The 18,614-nt window shown below is 41.7% G+C and overlaps 1 protein-coding gene across 2 annotated transcripts in view; it reads right to left on the minus strand.

Annotated features, from left to right (window-relative positions):
- Positions 1-2,761: 2,761 nt before the first annotated feature.
- IDE (insulin degrading enzyme) overlaps positions 2,762-18,614 on the minus strand; it is a 112,137-nt gene continuing 96,284 nt past the window's right edge. For both annotated transcript variants that reach the window (XM_082673153.1, XM_082673152.1), the window contains exons 18-25: positions 18,201-18,292; positions 17,094-17,205; positions 15,051-15,218; positions 13,207-13,479; positions 12,064-12,125; positions 6,487-6,559; positions 5,719-5,786; positions 2,762-5,059 (exon numbers count right to left, since the gene is read on the minus strand). In XM_082673153.1, the coding sequence (XP_082529279.1) occupies positions 4,964-5,059; positions 5,719-5,786; positions 6,487-6,559; positions 12,064-12,125; positions 13,207-13,479; positions 15,051-15,218; positions 17,094-17,205; positions 18,201-18,292 (944 nt within the window). In that variant the 3' untranslated portion in view covers positions 2,762-4,963. The remainder of the gene's footprint in view (positions 5,060-5,718; positions 5,787-6,486; positions 6,560-12,063; positions 12,126-13,206; positions 13,480-15,050; positions 15,219-17,093; positions 17,206-18,200; positions 18,293-18,614) is intronic.

Raw genomic sequence — 18,614 nt, forward strand, 5'->3', positions numbered from 1 at the left:
CTTGGTGCATCTCTTAGGGTCAAAGTATTCAATATTTTATCCTTATTTATGATGTGACCAGTAGGTATTTTTTAAATTCCCTTTATTAGGTTGAGGAAGTTCCCTTCCATTCCTTGTTTGCTGAGAGCTGTTAGTATGAATTTTGTAAAATGCTCTTACTCTACCTATTGAAACGACTATGTGGTTTTTCCTCCTTAATTCTGTCACTATGGTAAACAATACTAATTGATTGTCAAATATTATACCAACCTTGCATTCCTCCTACTCTGTCTTCATGTAAAGTTGGTATAATATATGAAAATCAACTGTATAAAAAATTCCTTTTTATACATCGTTGGATTCAAATTGCCAACATTTTGTTAAAGACTTTCAGGACTTTTAAAAGGGTAATTGATTTAGAGCTTTCTTTACTTGAAATACCTTTGTCTGAGTTTGGTATAAGGGTAATCCTAACCTCATAAAAGGGTTCCCTCCTGCTTTCTAAAATGTAAGATTGGTATAATTTCATCCTTAAATGTCTGACAGAATTCACCAATGAAGCCATCTGGGTTTGGGATTTTCTTTGTGGAAAGGGCATTAATTCAATTTCTTAAAACAGATTAAGGGAATATTCATATTTTCTATTTCCTTTCATGTCTGTTTTGGTAATTTGTGTCTTTCAGGAAATGTACCTCTTTCACCTAAGTTGTCAAAATTACTTGTCTATAATGTCTAAACAAAAACAAAGGGGACATAGGCCAGACCTACCTTTGGGTGAGACCCAATTCCTGACTACACATCAACAATGTTATTAGGAGATACGTGATGAAGTATTTAGGGGTGAGGAGTCACGACATCTATGGAGAGAGAGGGAGGGAGGGAGCAATGCACAGGAAACATTAAACTGGTGAACACAGGGTGAAGGCTGTATGGGCATTCACTGTACTATTTCTACAACTTCTGTAGATTTAAAACTTTTCCAAAAAGAAGTTAAATGATATATTCATATTCTACAACCCAGTGATTTAAAGAAATAATCAGAAAACCACACACATACTCTGTCTGCACAAGGAGTTTTATCATGGATCAGAGTTTGAAAACACCCTAAATATCCCACTCTTAAGAGGGACTGGATAAACAAACTACAGTATGAAACCAAAAACTCAATAATAATGACAACAGCAGCAAATACCACAAATTTCCCAAGAGTACCCACGTGGAAGATTCTCAATATAGACTATGGAAAAAGTTGTAACACTGAATATATGACCCCATTCTACTTGCACAGCAAAAAGACTGCAAAATAACAATGCAAAAAATGTGGTTGTCCTGGAGGGGTGGGGTTACAGATGAACTTGACTCTTCTTCACACTCTCATTCAGAATCACTTGAAGGATTCCAGATCATCTCATCACTCCAGGGGCGACAGCAAGGAGAGCTTGCATTGATTTAAGGGCCTAGCAGGCCAGGAGGCATGGGTCTGGATTGACTCCAAGAGGGAGGGAGATCCCAGTGGTGATAACTGGCCACAAGGGAGTCCAGCAGAGGGGAAACAACAGAGGACTGGAGGAGAGGGACACAGACTCTGAGACTTGGTTTCACTCCCTCCAAAATAGGCAAAGGTTGGGAGACTAAGGAGGTATCAGTGAAAAAAGTTAAGTTTCATACACATGTAAAAACAACTGCCCTTCTACTTTGTTCCACAAGTACCTTTGTAGACTTGGTACCCATTATTACAGGAAATCCACATGGAACAATGAGAACTAGAGTTTAAAGATCTGCGTAGAGGTTTGAATCCGTGCTTCCTGCACGGTCTGGGGCAAACTGTTTAGCCTTTCTGAGCCTATTTTCACTTCCGAAAACCTGGGATGATGATGATTTTAATCATCGTCCTCCCATGTCAAAAGATTGGGTGAGAAAAGTAGCAATTCAGTACTACCAAGATGCTTTGCCACAAGAAACCATGGAGTGGTCATCGTTCAGGTTGATAAGGACAGTGAATGAACTTCATCGGATGGGCAGCACAGAATACTAGGGATCTAGAAGCCTACTGGTCAGAGGCCCTTCCAGGGAGGGCTTAGGAGGGCAGGAACCATCCTTACAAAGGGAGATGAGTATGTGAGAATCCTTGGTTTTCACCATGAACATGCTGAGACTAAGAGAAGGGGACCAGATGATTCCCCTCACACACCATGAGAGAGGCGGAAACTGCACCAAGCCCTAAAACCTGGGGTAGCTCCAGGCCTCCGGATGGGGCAGCTGCATCCTCCCTGAGCACAAAGCTGACCACGTGCCCTGCACTACTGTCCTAGGTTGGAAACTGAAGATTCCCTCTTGAAATGCTTGGTTGAACCAGCTGGTAACCACACGAGTAGAAAGATTATTTTGACAGGGAGTAAGAAGCCAGGGATCGGACAAGGTATCTGCCTAACCTGCCGCTGGAGACATGCGAGGAAGATGAGGAGAGAAATATTTTTTCTGCCTTCTGAATTCTCCTCCCTGAAACTCACAGGACAAATCTTTCTGGGTTTGGGGTCAGCAAGGAGTTCAGCCTCTCACACTGAGATTCCTGTTTTACAAAAGTGATCTACTCTTAAGACTGTGAAATTGACCCATTTATTTTATTAAATCACTGTTACCCAGATTCACTTAAAAAAAAAAATCCACTGCTTTCTACATTGGGAACAATGAAAGCAAGAAACATCGTCAAATCGGGATGTTGAGAGGTAGGTTGAGGATTGGCCACTGAAACTAAAAATAATACAAATGCAAACTCCAGAGGTGAAATTCAGGCAATTTATTGTAAACAGGATTACCCTAGCACTCTACCACGTACTGGCTGTGTCACATGCTCTCTCTTCCACATCAAGCAGTGAAAAAGAAGACTTTTCAAAAAGTCACGGGTAACTAACACCTTAGTGTGTTTCGCAAATCTCATTTACTAAGCGCTGAGTAAAGAGCAGTAGCCAGGTAGTCTGTTATTGCTCAGGGACTGCAGCTTGGACCCATGTAGCTGAATCCATAAGGATGCCTGAATGATCCAACAGTAGCTCTCGATCCAAAGTGGAAACCAGACAATGCTAGAGTACGCTCAAGAGCAATCACAGTTCCTGTAAGATGACACGAGATGCCGTTCAGATTTCTTCACGTGACTTTCTCATAAAAGTGACACCGTTCAATTTCACCCCCTCCCTTTTTTTTTTAAAGAGCAAAAAGTTACCCAGTAGCACATAATTTTCCACAGAAAAGATATAAGTGGATTATTTACTTTTCCAGTGGTGGATTTATGCACTCAGGACTAGTTTTTGATCCCTCTCGTATATATCTGCAGTTTGATGAAAAGCTGCATAGTCTACAAATGCATAAAACCAGAAGGAAGTGACGATGACTCACGCACCTTCTGATGGACAAGGACAGGCTTCATACAAGGAAGCTCTTGAAGGCAGGGATAAAAAGATGGTTACAGCACCACATATGTCTGACAGTAGAAATGGAGCCCCGCTTTCGAAAGCAGCCTCCACAGCTGGGATTATCATTCTTGCCCCAAATTCAGATTATTCAGAAAAACAGCAAATGTGAAAACTTAAGATGTGAAAAGACATGGCTCTACAGAAAGAAGTCCTGGCAAATCAAGTCATATGGAGGTGAAATGTCATTTGAAAATGCCATTCTTTACTTTGCCTGAGTTAGTGAACTACAGGGCCACTTACTGTTACTAGTGCCTGTATGTCTCCAATTTCTCTTTAAGTTTTAATATTTCAAAACAGCTGTTAAATCTACAGTAACAATTTCATCCAAAATTGTATCTCATGAAAGAAAATATTTTTTAAAAGTTCACTCCAGTCATCATCTGTGTGTTTGTATGTTTGAATTTATATATTCAAAAAGTAACTTTACACTTAAGGCAGTATTAGACTGGTAGCAAAACAGGATTCCAAGTCTCTATGGAGAGCATGCTATTGAAGAATCCAAGGCTTTCCTTTTTATACCTCCAAAAAGGTGTCTGTGCACGTGTTGCCTTTTATATTCATAATGGGGCAAATATTTTGGTTCGTATACTGACTGCAATTTCGTGGTAGTAAAAAGTTACAGGTGTTTAGAATAGATGATGTTGGAAAAGCATGTCACACACTCAGTGGGATCTGAAGTTGACCCTGTTTGTTTCTGTTAAATAAATACAGCAACGTGTTGATGGGAAAAAGTGACACTGATGGAACACTGCAAACCAACTATGAACAAGAATGTCAATATAATTCAATCAGAAAAAAACAAATCACAGTAATCCTGAGAAATTCAGTTTGGGACAAAATTGATGTAAGGTAAGTCTGTATTTCTAGCACTGTAAATAAGTAGGGTGTTCTAGAGTTTTCCAGCATTTTACTAGTTTGAATAAAAAACATGTTCAAATTCTATAAAAAGATTAAAACCATGCCTTATATAATCAGCAATTTCACTAGTAAAAGAAAATGACATTGCTTTGTTCATTATCTGCCAAATGTAATGTTCTCCATTATTTACATGAAACCATTAAGTAGAAAGCGAAGTTGAGGATCCATTTTTAAAAAGGTTATTATCTTTCTACATGTTTTGAAGTCTTTTCTGTCAACCTAGGAGGCTTTTAGAAAAAAGCTAACATATTTTTCTTCTGACAAGTGACTATTTTACAGAATAAGGAAGTTTCTATAGGAATATCATCCAACATTTTAAGTACTGTTATATAAGGGACATTTCTCTTAGTAATGAAAAGAAAACTTTTAAAATATTAAGAGGCATGTATTTTAAAAATATTCTACATCTATAAGATTTTGTAATTTAATTACTTTGGATTTTTAATATTTCTACATAATGACATTTGACAACTTTTTTTTTTTTTCTGTTTTTCTAATAGTGAACCAGAAAATATTAAAGTGGCCAAGATTGTTTTCCTAGCCCTTGGAAGACTCGGGAATGCATCCACTTGCACTTTCCCGCCCATGAGGAATCTTCAGAGTTTTGCAGCCATGAAGTTAATATGTGGTTTCACAAGGGGAAACAGTGGCAAACCACGCTTGAACTCAGTCATGTTCTGAATCACTTCAGGCTGCAAAGAAAAAAAGTTTTCTCTTAGTGTATTTAGCCTAAAAAGCAGACCGAACAGGACATAAACTTTATTTTTACATAAACACACTAGTTTCTACACTATATATTACATATTATATCTACTGACCTCTCTTCCTGGATCAGTAAGGTCAGAGGGTCTATGCAAACCTATGGTGAATGTCCCCAGTGGGACTCTGGGCCAGAGGGAAGAATCTTGGCTCTCCTCTGGGCACTCGAGGGCAGGCCCACTGAGGGCTCAGGACCGCCGCTTTGGCAGAGTGGTAGAGGCCAGTGTGCCCATCCGGCAAGAGCCTAATTACACTGCCAGCTTCCTCTTCTTGCAAGTAAATGCCAACCTTTCCAGATGATTAAAATGCACAAACACCATGGAAAAGGCTGGGATAAATGTGGCTGGAGATGACTCATTGCAGAGTAACACAACTGTTCAAGCTAGAGGACAAGGCGGATAAGGGCAAAGGCTGAGTCTCTGCAGCTGAAAAAGGAAAGAATGGCAACCTGGTCTCTAAGGGAGACCTAAAGTAGATGCCCGAATACCTCATAAACTGAAATCTCCAGGTCTTATGTGTCCTGGTGAACAAGCTCCTTCTAAGTAGGAAGTCCTCTAACAGGGCAAGCTAACATGATATTTATATTTCTTACTTGTGGCAAGGCTGGTGCTTGTGACAAATTTATATCATTTTGACATGGGAACTCTCCAACCACAGGACCTATAAAAAACAAAAGGTTTAATGCTTTGCACTTATTGATACTTGAACACAAGAGCAAACAAACAAACACACACAAACCAGACTCAGCTCACTAAAACTCTGCACCAGGTCCCGTTCATGTACCTTTCAGATCCTTTTAGGGTGTGTGCTCCCAAGGCCTTGTTCGCTTGTCCTGCCTCCTATCCAGAGTGTCCCTAATGATGGTTCATGATGTTACTGTGCTTAAATAGCCTTGGCCACAGCTGCTTTAGTGCCCAGCTCTGACCTCACTGGACCCTGAGGCTCTGGCCACCCGGAAGGACCCAGTAAAACAACCTGGAAGGCCGGGGGAGTAAATGGTCATGGGGCAAACCGTCACAGACAGGAGATGGGAAGGACAGATAAACTGCTCACCCTTCCCCCACCACATGCAGTTGTCCCATGCAGCTTCTTTGGAGATGCCCTACCAGCACCTGGCCTTGTTTTCTTATGGAGCTGTGGCCAGCTCGGCACTGTGTCCTCTGCTGTTGGCTCTCTCCTTCACTGCCTCATTTCCTTTTTCCCCTTATTTTTGCTTTGACAGAGCAGACCCTGTCTCCAGTTAGTTCCCCTTCTGTGCCCCTTTACTTCCTGGTGGTCTATAAGGGCTGTGACTATGGCATGGTACAGCTATCGCGTGCCTAAAAACACACTCTTGAAAAAGCCAATACTCAATACTTACAAGAATCCATTTCTCTGGCAAGAACATGGACGGATACCTTATGTCTTCTCGGGGCATCTACCGCCAACATTTCCTGGTTGGAAAGAATAGCAAAGTCACCCTTTTGCCCCACTAAGGAACTTAAAATGAGGTGCTCTCTTACGACCATGAAGAATCAGCTCTCACGCAGTCAGAAACAGTAAAGATGCCTCCCTTTCTTTCCCCTTACCTATAGTATTTCATTTGAACTCCACAAAAATTAGGAGGTAGGCAAGAATTATTCTTAACCCCATCTTACAATGAGAAAAGTGAGTCCAAGGAGATTAAGTTCCCAAGCTCCTACAGCTAGTAGGTACCTGGGCTGGGATTAAAACCCTAGCCTAGTTCTCACTGGGGTGTGATGCAGGGCTGCACCTACTGATCTGCAGTGTCTGCAGAGACAATGGCCTGAGCTTAGTTAAGGGATGACCACGATGCTTGCCTCCTAAGAAAAGAAGAAAACTGACATCTCTTGAGTGTCATCTTGTATCAGCCTCTCTCCTATGTTAGCTCACTTGATTCTCTGTAAGCTAAACATCATGATGATTCCTGTTTTAGAGACTCTGACTCTAAAACAAAGAGTCACACAGGTGGAGTCACACAGCTTGGAAGGGATGGTGCCAGAAGTGAGGTTTGCTTGTTCTCTCCATTCCACCACGTTGCTTTGAGGGACTCCCCTTAGTTACTACCAAGAAAGCCAGGAGTGGTATGTTGGCAGAAGGATCCTGTGGGGAAGTGTCTCCTCACCTTTTCCTTGATGCTGGACCTGTATTTGTCTTTTCCAAAGGGAAAACACAAGTTGTGATGAAGCTTCCCCTGATGCCTCAGCCAGCAGCAGTGTTTTGTAACCTCAGAGGAAGAGATCATCAGCAAAGCCAGACTGACTCACGGTTATTTACGGAACAGTTATTGCAAGCCTGGCCCTGTGCAGCTGCAATGGAAGCCCTGCTGAGGTTGCACAGCAAGCTTGCCCATGGCTCTGCCAGCTGGCAGAACAGCCTCTTTCAGGAGCTCAGCCCAGATCAGCCTCCAGTAACATGCAGTGCCTCATCTGAGAGCATCTTACTGGAGAAAAACGTTTGCTTCCAAAGATCTATTCTTGATCCCTTATCACCCAAACCTTCATCGCCCTCTTAACCTGTATCGGTTACAGCAGAATATCCTGTTCAATTTCCTGACCAACTTTGGATAATCCCCATTTTTCTAAAAACCAACCAATTGCAGAAATTTCTTAGAATTTCTCTATTCTAAGGAACACTAGAGTCCTAAGAGATACTTATAGGTATTCTGTGCAAAAAAAAGTGTCCATAGTGACAGCAGCTTAGGAAATATTTTGTTAATCAAAACTAAACAAATGCTGGGCTAAAGAAATCTTAACTATGGGGTTCTTAGAACTTTTCAAAAGCTAACATGCTCTGTGATTCACCAAGAATGAGAATAAAGAGTAGTCATTCCCAAACGTACATGGTCACGAAACCCTTTTTTCTAGGTATCCCCTATTAGTATCTTGTACCATGGAACATAGCTAGGGAGAGCCTGTTCTAGATTTAGCGTAAGCTTGGTAATAAACACTCTCATTTTTTTAAGACAAGAAAGTCAGTCTTATAACTGCTCTTTTCACAAATTCAATAATCAGGTACCACCTGTAACTTCAAATAAATAACAGAATTTGTGGAAGGAAAGAGAAATCTTCATTTCTTCTGGAAACCTCACAGTAAGTCATCATTCTTTTTGAACACACATAACTAATAATGTCTTAAAATAAATGTCTTAGGAACCAAAGAGAGCTGAACACGAGCACCCTCTTTTGTAGGCAGTTGAGAACAAGTAACTAACCTCACAAAGTGTAACAGTCTTAAGTAGTAAATCAACACAACTAAAACCCACTTTATAACACCAAGGAGGAAAACATATTCCGATCTAAAACATTCTGATTAAAATATTTAAAAATCCTAAGATTGAGTATTACTAATAAAGAGATAACGATAGAGACTGTTTAATAAATGCTACTAAGTGCCAATCACTTTACATACCTCATTTCAATGAATACCCCATAATCTCTATTTTGTAAATAAGGAAGCTTAAGTAATTTGGCCAAGGTCACAGAGCTAGCTAGCTGGTGATAGGGCTGAGCCCAGAGTCTGTGCTCAGAGGCCATATGTGCTCCTGCTGCTGCCCCACAGATCACTGAGTGAGGCCAGCAGCTCTGAGCAGGGCTCTGGATGGCTGAACAGCCTGGCTGCGGACACGTGTCCTGGAGCCCTGCTCTCACACCCAACTCTGCCCCTCACGGTCCTACTGCAGCTCTCTCTCCACAGACACAAAGACTACCTGGGGTTATATTTCAGAACAGAATCTTATTTTATATATTGTTTTATTTTAAAAATATGTATGTGTTGGGAGTTCCCTGGTGGTCCAGTGGTTAGGACCCTGTGCTTCCACTGCAGGGATTATGGGTTCGATCCCTGGTCGGAGAGTTAAGATCCCACATGCTGCATGGTGTGGCCAAAAAATAAAAGAAAAAAAAATTTAAATTAAAAAAAAAGTATGCATTTTTTGTTACATACATACACACACATTTTTTTTAATAGATTTTATTTTTTCAAGCAGTTTGGGTTCACAGCAAAATTGAATGGAAGGTGCACAGGTTTTCCATATACCCACTGCCCCTTCACAGGCCGAGCCTCCCCCTTGTCAAAATATATATATTTTTAAAAGACTATCACTGGGACTTCCCTGGTGGTGCAGTGGTTGGGAGTCCGCCTGCCAGTGCAGGGGACACAGGTTCGAGCCCTGATCTGGGAGGATCCCACAGGCCGCGGAGTGGCTAGGCCTGTGAGCCGCAGCTGCTGAGCCTGCGCTCTAGAGCCCTCGCGCTACAACTACTTAAGCCCGCAACAGGGGAAGCAGCCACCACCATGAGAGGCCCGTGCACCGCGGCAAGGAGTAGCCCCTGCTTGCCGCAGCTGGGGAGGGCCCTCATGCAGCAGCGAAGACCCAACACAGCCAAAATTTAAAACTAAATAAATAATATTAAAAAAAAAAAAAGACTATCACTGCAAAAAAGCACAATTCCTCTACACAATGCAAGGGAGCCATGAGGTAAAGAAAATGGTAAATTGCCCAGCCAGCCATGTCCATAGCCAAAATGGTTCAAATCCCATTGCTGAGAAAGGAACATTCAAAATACTGTCTTTTACTGTCAAATTTTGAACCTAAAATTGCTACTGTCTCTCTTTTCTTATTGCTAAGGTGTTACTGGCTATATGAATACTTGTTTGCACATACAGAGACCAGAAACCTTGTCGTCCTGCAGAGGATCTGGGGGGAAAGTAACTGGTAGACGCGCTAAATCACCCTTTTCTTCTATGAAACTATCAGCACCTCCACCTCAGGGCTATTTCCTTTTCCTCACTCTCCCACACAGCACCAACAGTGGTGAATTACATCTGATTAGCCTTCACTGTACAATTAATTTCACAAAATCATTCCAATGAGAACCGCAAGCACCACTCCTGTTACGGCAGTTACAACAGATCCCTGAGAAATGACCTTGAAAAGCAGATGACATCCCTCCCAGAGATGTTAGCATGAGGCAGGACCTGAGCTCCCAACGAAAAACCTGGTGTCTGATAAATCAGATATGAACCAGGAGAAGTGGCTAAGGATACTAGATAAGGTATAATTCTAAGGCACTATGGTAATTATGGAGTAGAATTTTGTTCCTTGTCCTAAAAAACAGACATAAAAGTATTTTACACAAATTAGAGGTCTCAATACATTACAAAGAATATATATAGTGCTTTAGGTACACCTCTATTGCAGCATAAATTTTTAATTTCTGCACTTAGCATGGTTACTACACATTATATGCCCACTTAAAATTTTTGCTACCCTTCTATGAATTCTGTTACAGGTGGGGAAAATTTGGATGGTGTAAACCTCTTCAAGCTGTACTGGGAAAACTTTAATGGTGGTGCCTCTCTTTTCTCTTGATGAACTGAACTTTCTCAGCGAACTCAGGCATTTAAAGCTCACAAATCTGGGACCTCCCCGGTGGCGCAGTGGTTAAGAATCCGCCTACCAATGCCGGGGACACAGGTTCTAGCCCTGGCCTGGGAAGATCCCACAGGCCGCAGAGCAGCTAAGTGCGTGCGCCACAACTACTGAGCCTGCACCCTAGAGCCCACGAGCCACAACTACTGAGCCCGCGTGCCACAACTACTGGAGTCCGCGCTCTGCAACAAGAGAAGCCACTGCAATGTGAAGCCCGCGCACTGCAGCGAACAGTAGCCCCCGCTCACCACAACTAGAGAAAGCCTGCGTGCAGCAATGAAGACCCAACACAGCCAAAAATAAATAAATAAATGTAATAATTAGTATAAAAAGTCATTCTACTTTAAAAAAAACTCACAAATCTCTAGTTTGGGATTAGCAGATATAAACTACTATATATAAAATAGACAAACAATAAGATCCTACTGTATAGCACAGGGAACTATATTCAATATCTTATAATAACCTATAATAGAAAAGAATATGAAAAAGAATATATATATAAAATGGAATCACTTTGCTGTACACCTGAAACTAACACGACATTGTAAATCAACTATACTTCAATAAACACAATTAAAAAAAAACAACTCAGAAGATCTCTGAACACAGTTCAAAGGTGAGTAATCATTTATTTTATTTATTTATCTTTTGCCGTACGCGGGCCTCTCACTGTTGTGGCCTCTCCCGTTGCAGAGCACAGGCTCCGCACGCGCAGGCTCAGCGGCCATGGCTCATGGGCCTAGCAGCTCCGCGGCATGTGGGATCTTCCCGGACCGGGGCACAAACCCGTGTCCCCTGCATCAGCAGGCGGACTCTCAGCCACTGCGCCACCAGGGAAGCCCACTAATCATTTATTTTTAAAAGGAGCCATAGTGGCACCTAAATTAGTGAAGATGATTTATAGTTGCCAGAGACTGGAAAATAATCGGATTCCCAAGTTCTATTTGTTTTCTTTGCTCTTTCTTCCCACCAAAAGCTCAGCGATGTTCTTTGCGGGCTGGGGCAAGGAACAGAGAGAAGAAACAGAAGGGTAACCTAAACAGGTGGATCTGGAAGCCAGGAAGGGCCACCACGGTCCTCGGTCCAGAGGGAGAGAAAAACAGTACTGAGTTCAATAGGGACTATTTCTTTTTCCTAACAGTAATATGTGTCAAAAATACTTAGGTCCAGGGCTTCCCTGGGGGCGCAGTGGTTGAGAGTCCGCCTGCCGATGCAGGGGACACGGGTTCGTGCCCCGGTCCAGGAGGATCCCACATGCCGCGGAGCAGCTGGGCCCGTGAGCCATGGCCGCTGAGCCTGCACGTCCGGAGCCTGTGCTCCACGACGGGAGAGGCCACAACAGTGAGAGGCCCGCATACCACACACACACACACAAAATACTTAGGTCCATAAAAATATCTTCATAAATCCTGCCTGAATGGGTTCAAAGCAGCAACACACAACACAGTGCATACAGTATTTCCTTATCAGTCAAAATCTAAACATGTAAATTGAACTTACCTTATAGAATTTGATAATATCTTCCTTGGTAAGTGTTTTTAAATAGGCAACTTCTGTATTATCTAAAAAAGTAATCAAACAAGAATTTACAATATTTTCATTTTAAGTATCCCAGAACACTACACTAAATGACAATATACTTCACTCCAACACTCTTAAGAATCCATCTTTTTGAGTGATCATCTGCTCCTGCAAGTAGTAAGGGAATAAATTTCAAGTAAAAAGTAAGAGGATATCCTGTCTCTCTAGTTATGAGCTGTTGGGTCTTGGGCTAGTCACTTCAAGTTTTCTGAGCCTCAGTTTCCTCATTTAGAAATTGGCGATAACAACTACTTAACTGACAATAACACAATACCAGGGGCACAGGGCAAATGCTCAATAAGTGGGAGGTATTGGGTTGGCCAAGAAGTTCACACAGGTTTTTCCGAAACATCTTATGGAAAAACCTGAACGAACTTCTTGGCCAACCCAGTACTATTAACAGTGAATCCAACTGCTAGAAAAATTACAGGTAAGGAAACACAGGCCCAAAAAATGTTACTTGGCTGAGACCTTTGGCTTGTTGGTGTCACAGTGAGAACACAACCCAACTCTTTCTGACTTCTAGTGTAGCTGAGCGCACTCCATTGTTAATCTGTTCTGAGAAAGGCAAAAGGAAGCTGATAAGCAGGACACTTTGGGGAGCACAGTCTCCCAAATCTAAAAGCACTGACAAATTTTGGGAGATCCCTAAAGGGAAACATCTGAACCCCTGCGCCTCCAGGGCAGCACCTGTCTCAAGAGAGTTCAATTTGCACATTTTCCGTTTAGAGTTATGAGAAATACCTACATATCTGTGCTCAGAGCCTCAGGGGCGTACTGAATGAACACAAAAAGTGAAATCAGATTTATTATTAGTGCATTATTATGAGACACAGATAGATCCAGCTCCTATTCAGAGAAGGAAAAAAAAAGCTAAAGTTTCTACTAGCAAATTGTTGTTACATTAAATAAAGATTCTTTAGAAGTGGTATGCCTCCACCCCCATCCCAAATCATACTGGAACATCACCTACGAAACAAATACCATTTTGTAGAATGGCATCAATGTCCTCAAATGTTTTACTTACATGCCATGAATGTTGGGGCCCTAATTTTGTCTTACCTCTGTCAAAATTGTATTGCTGGGAGATGATTTCCCCCCAGTATTTAGCACACTCTGCAGACAGTTTCTTTGGTTTGTCTAGTCGACGAATCGCTAATGCTTGGATGTGTTTTTGGAAGGCCTCTTCTGTCATGTCCTCTATGGACTTTTCCATGGTAATTAAGAAAGCTTCCACTCTGCTTTCTAGGTAGTGAGGTGGCTTTTCCGACTGGATGATGAACCGTAAGCCCTGTATGCCATTGGCTCGGCGTGGCCCACTGAAGACAATATAGCCTGAAACGCAAACACCAGCCAGTCAGGACCTTGGCATTTGAGACATGGGTCACTCTTAATCTTTCAAAAATTATCCTGTCAGAGCAAATAAAATCTACTTTAGGGCTTTATATTATTCACCTCTGAAGAAATGAGCAATTAAAATATCAGTTCCTAAGGACAGGGCAGAAGAGCTCTCTGAAGAATAGTTAGAAATTTGGAGATAAAACCCTTGTTTATCTTTCAAACTCAATATTCCCAGGCTCCTCCCTGTCTGCTAGTTAATCCCCTTCAATCCATGTTAAAGTTATTCTCGGGCTTTCCCTGGTGGCGCAGTGGTTGAGAGTCCGCCTGCCGATGCCTGCCGATGCAGGGGACACGGGATCGTGCCCCGGTCCAGGAAGATCCCACATGCCGCGGAGCGGCTGGGCCTGTGAGCCATGGCCGCTGAGCCTGCGCGTCCGGAGCCTGTGCTCCACAGCGGGAGGGGCCGCAACAGTGAGAGGCCCGTGTACCGCAAAAAAAAAAAAAAAAAAAAAAAAAAGTTATTCTCATCCCTATGAAATGCTGGACTCATTTTCATCCCTTAACCATTGTCCTAGCTCGGTTGCCTTTCATGTCCAAGTTCCTTATGTGAACTTGCCTCCACTATTGCATTTCTTGCTAGATAACCCATTCCTGGACCAACTCCATTCAGACTGCAAATCTTTAGACCAAGTAACTGAAGGTCATACTTCCATTGTCATCTTGTGAGCTCATACACTACCTACCGTCTACATCTTTCCTAAACAGCATTCGTGGCTTGCCTTCTCCAGCTGCTCTGCCCCAAACCACACCTCCCTTCCTTCAGCATAGCCTTTAGAGTTTGAACACTCTTAGTAGCATTTGCCACACTGTACTACAATTATTCCTTACAGGTCTGCATCCCTGACTAGATTGTGAGCTCCATGAAGGAAAAGACCATCCATAACTTATCCACTTTTGCTGTCCAGCATCTACCATTGTGGTTATTTAAAAAAAGATTGTTACTTGGGGACACTCACCCAAATCCTTTTTCATTGGTTATTCAATGTACATTACTGGGGCTTGTTTCTTTCCTTAATTGATCACACCTGCCAAGATCTCCAAGGCTTTTAACAGTGCCCAGAACTCTGCCAAAACATTTCCTCAACAGACACTTACTGAGTACCTTCTATGTGCCCCAGGCTTGGGAAACAAAGATGAATAAAAGAAAATACCTGCCCCCTCAATGAACCCAAAATTCAGTAAATCTAAGCTTCTGTGGATGGCTTGCTTCCCACCTTGTCACCCATAACAGACTTCCCTTAGCATCCCACCCGAAATGACCTTTTTATAGACTCGTATGTACTGTAAACACAGTTCATCTCCTTAAGAACTGCTGTAATGTCCATAAGATGTTAATTGCTTATCTTCTAGAAGTGGATTCCCCACAAACAGGCTTTCACAGTCTTTCTGAGTACAGCATGCCTGAAGCGTCATGCTAGGGGACTGTACATGTGGAGAATGCTCTCGAGGACAATGGCTGTTCCTCAAGGACTGAGGTATCCTGCCATCCCCTGCTTCCCCCTCACCCAGCTGTTCCTTGGTGCGCAGGGTGTTGAAGCATGGCTCGGAGATGATCTGACAGAAGAGCTCCAGAAACATGTTCTCCGAGGTGCTCTGCATGTCTGTTTGGTAGTATATCTCGATGCCACAGTTATTGTGAACTTCATTCCTCTGCTGATAGACAAACCATCCTCCTAGGAAGTTTCAAGAAGACAGCAACACGTTCAAAAATTTATTTAGGGTTTAATAAAGTTACTGTTTTGTTTGGCTGTTAGGAAGTTGCTCAGTTCGGTTGGTGTCTTTTGGCAGTTCCAAACTATTACAACTAATTCATTAAGAATGTGAAACTCAACTTACCCAAGGGAATCCTAATACAGTGATCTGTCCTTGGTAGGCCCTCTATAAATACTCACTGACTTTAAAGGGCAAAACACTTACAAAAAACCCATTTTATGACTAAGTATTGATGCTAAATGAGATCCATAGTTAATGAAATCTACAATGTAGTGTACGTACTAGATTAGAACTAGCTAGTATCTATAAGAACTTCAACAGAAATACTACCTATGTTTTAATAACCATACAAAACAATTTCTAAATGACTAGTTGTGCCAGTATCTACTTAGCATTCTATTTCTAATATTGTTTACCAATACCCACACTGAAGGTCAATTCACAAATTTACACAAATGTGCACAGTGCTTAGAGATGACTTAGCCTAACACCTTACTTTAGAGATGAGGAAACTAAGACCCTGAGAAGCGGGGTGACTTGTCCAAGGACACAAAGTTGGACGGTGGAGAGCTAAGACAAAAACGCAGATATGCTGATCAAGTATTCATCAAAGTTATAAACAGATGGCCATGCTTTATGATCTGACAACTATTCCATGAGCAGTAAATGTGACTAAGCAAATACACCATGCTTAGTCACTGCCTGATGACCATGTGCTATGGTTTTTGAATGGCAGTTTGTTCATTCATTCAATCATCTGTTCTTTCAGCTGTACCGAGCGGCTTGTGGGATATTAGCTTCCCAACCAGGAATCGAACCAGGGCCCTAGGCAGTGAAAGTGCAGAGTTCTAACCACTGGACCACCAGGGAATTCCCTTGAATGGCAGTTCCTGATTCTCCCTCTCTGCCATGCTGCGGTGACTGAGGAACAAACTAAGTGAAGTTTGAAAGTAACCATTATCAGGTCTGTAATGACTGGCCATGCAGAATAGCAGTGCTGTGCTCAAAGTGTCTTTGAGCATTCAACAGAGAGATCCTGAGGTAATGCTTTAGTAGCTACTCAAGTGAGCCAGACACAGACTCCAGCCTTAAGAAAGGTATAGCCTAACGGGGGAGATGGAGATGCACTTCAATCCCAATACAAGAGAAGAAGTGCTGAGTAGGTTAAACAAGGAAAGGTTCAGAAAACCTGTGCTGGGGGTTCAGAAGAGGAAGTGATTACTTTTAGAAAAAGTTCAAAGAAAAAAATCAAGGCTTCTCATCCCTGGTCTAACATACTTCCCACCATACAGTTGTGAACAATATTGAAAATAATGCTTAATGAGTTCTATATCAAAGGAAACCACTGTTAATGTAAAAGTAACCCAACATTGCAAACTCCAATATATTATTATCAATTCTTTATATTAATTCCTTATCAAATATGCATGCAATGAATACATGGTGTTATCTGCACCTGTGAGTCTTCTGCCAAAGACTCCTATGCACTCCTAATTCTAATTTACATTTTTTATAAATAAATTTTATTTCATGCTTCACAGTCAACATTTCTTTAGTTTTGTGATTTTTCCCTAACTCCTCTATACTCAATTACCAGTCAATTCCAGTATCATTCTCTTCAAAATAATTGCCTACCTCCAATTTTACCTCTTTGGCACTCCTACAGATAATTTTCCCACAGAATTATCTACCTCTAGCTATAAATAGTAGAGGACCCCAGTAGATCTTTACCATAAAACTATATATTATCATCCAAGTGACTTCAACTCATCTGTAATCACACACAATATTATGTCAAAGTAGTCCATTACCAAAGATACAGCATTTCCACTTACTGTCAGGGAGCTGAACTTCTCTATACCGAACCAGCTGACTTGGAAGGAGAGGTTTTGTATGAGCATGTTCAATAAGGGTGTCTTCAACCATCTGCATAATTCCTAATGCAGCCTGTGGAAGAAGATAGGTCATAGCACATTACAAATCACAAAGGTATCTTGATTAGATAGTAGCCCATGCAATATGAAACAACATGCTTGTGAAACAAACTAACCTAGTTTATCATAAAAGTGGATTTTTAAATCTTAAATACATTTGATTCTGTTCAAATGGATAAAAACTGAACTCATCAATTTGCAATAGAGTCAGTATGGTAGCAGTGAAGAGAAACAGAGACCCAGACAATCATCAGCGCTGATCTCGATTCTGGGGAAAAGGCACTGCCAAAGCTGGGGAGGTATTGATGATGGAAAGGTGGTCCCACGTCAATGACCCACACCAGACAACTGGGGCTATAGCAAAGCAAAGGAAGTAAGCATGAGGCTTTATTCTGAATAAAACTGACCTGGGGAAGAATACTGTCTCAGCCACTTATTAGCACCTGACCTTGGCATATTGTTTTGGAGGCAATATAACAGAGTGGTAGAGAGTGTGGGCTTTTAAGACAGACTACCAAGGGAATCTGGAATGCTTTCCACGTGCTAAACACTTAGAATATACTATTTAATTTAATCCTTATAAGTAATTTTACCGATAAGGAAATTGAGCATAGAGAGATTAAGACGTTTTCAGAAGATTACATAACTTGTAAGCGGAGGAGTCAAGGTTTGAATCCAGGCTGATTCTACACCATGTGCTCTTATCCACTACACAGTCCTGCTGTCCTACAGAGTAGGGATAATTATTCCCATTTCCTTCAATGATTGCAAGAGGCAGGCAAAAACAGAGGAGACAGCTGTGAAAGTAGGTCCACAGTTAACCATGATCATTCTGCTCCCCCTATACCCTCCCCTACCTTCCTGCACAGGGCAGGGAAGCCTGAGTCAACACTAATGTGCTTATACAGCCACACTGTGGTGGTTAGTTCGTAATCTTAGACCAACTAGGGTAAAATTTTCTCTTGCAATGATGCATAAAAGATTATTGCTAAAACCTCAATCCCGCACCTGCTTTGTTATGTTTCCATGGAGAAGGGCTTCAATGTGCAGCCGTGACAGGAGCTGAGGTATGAAGGCCTTAAGGCGAGGAAGGGTAACATCTGTAAACAAGAGTAAGAAATAGTAAGCTCTATCTATAAGGTAGGTAGTTTTTTTTAAAAAAAACTCTGAAGTAATTTGAGATTTACAGAAGAGTTGCAAAAATATTACAGGGAGTTCCCATATACCCTTCACCCAGTTTTCTCTTACGTTAACATCTTTAACAACCATAGGATGATGATCAAAACTAAGAAGTTAACACTGGGACAATACTATTAACTAAAATACAGACTTTATTTGGATTTCAGGTTTTCCACTAATATCCCTTTTCTGTTCCAGGATCGAATCCACAATCCCACCTTGCATTTAGTTGTCATGTGTCCT

This window comes from Grampus griseus, assembly GCF_964374135.1.
Source record: "Grampus griseus genome assembly, chromosome: 16".
Classification (NCBI taxonomy): Eukaryota; Metazoa; Chordata; class Mammalia; order Artiodactyla; family Delphinidae; genus Grampus; species Grampus griseus.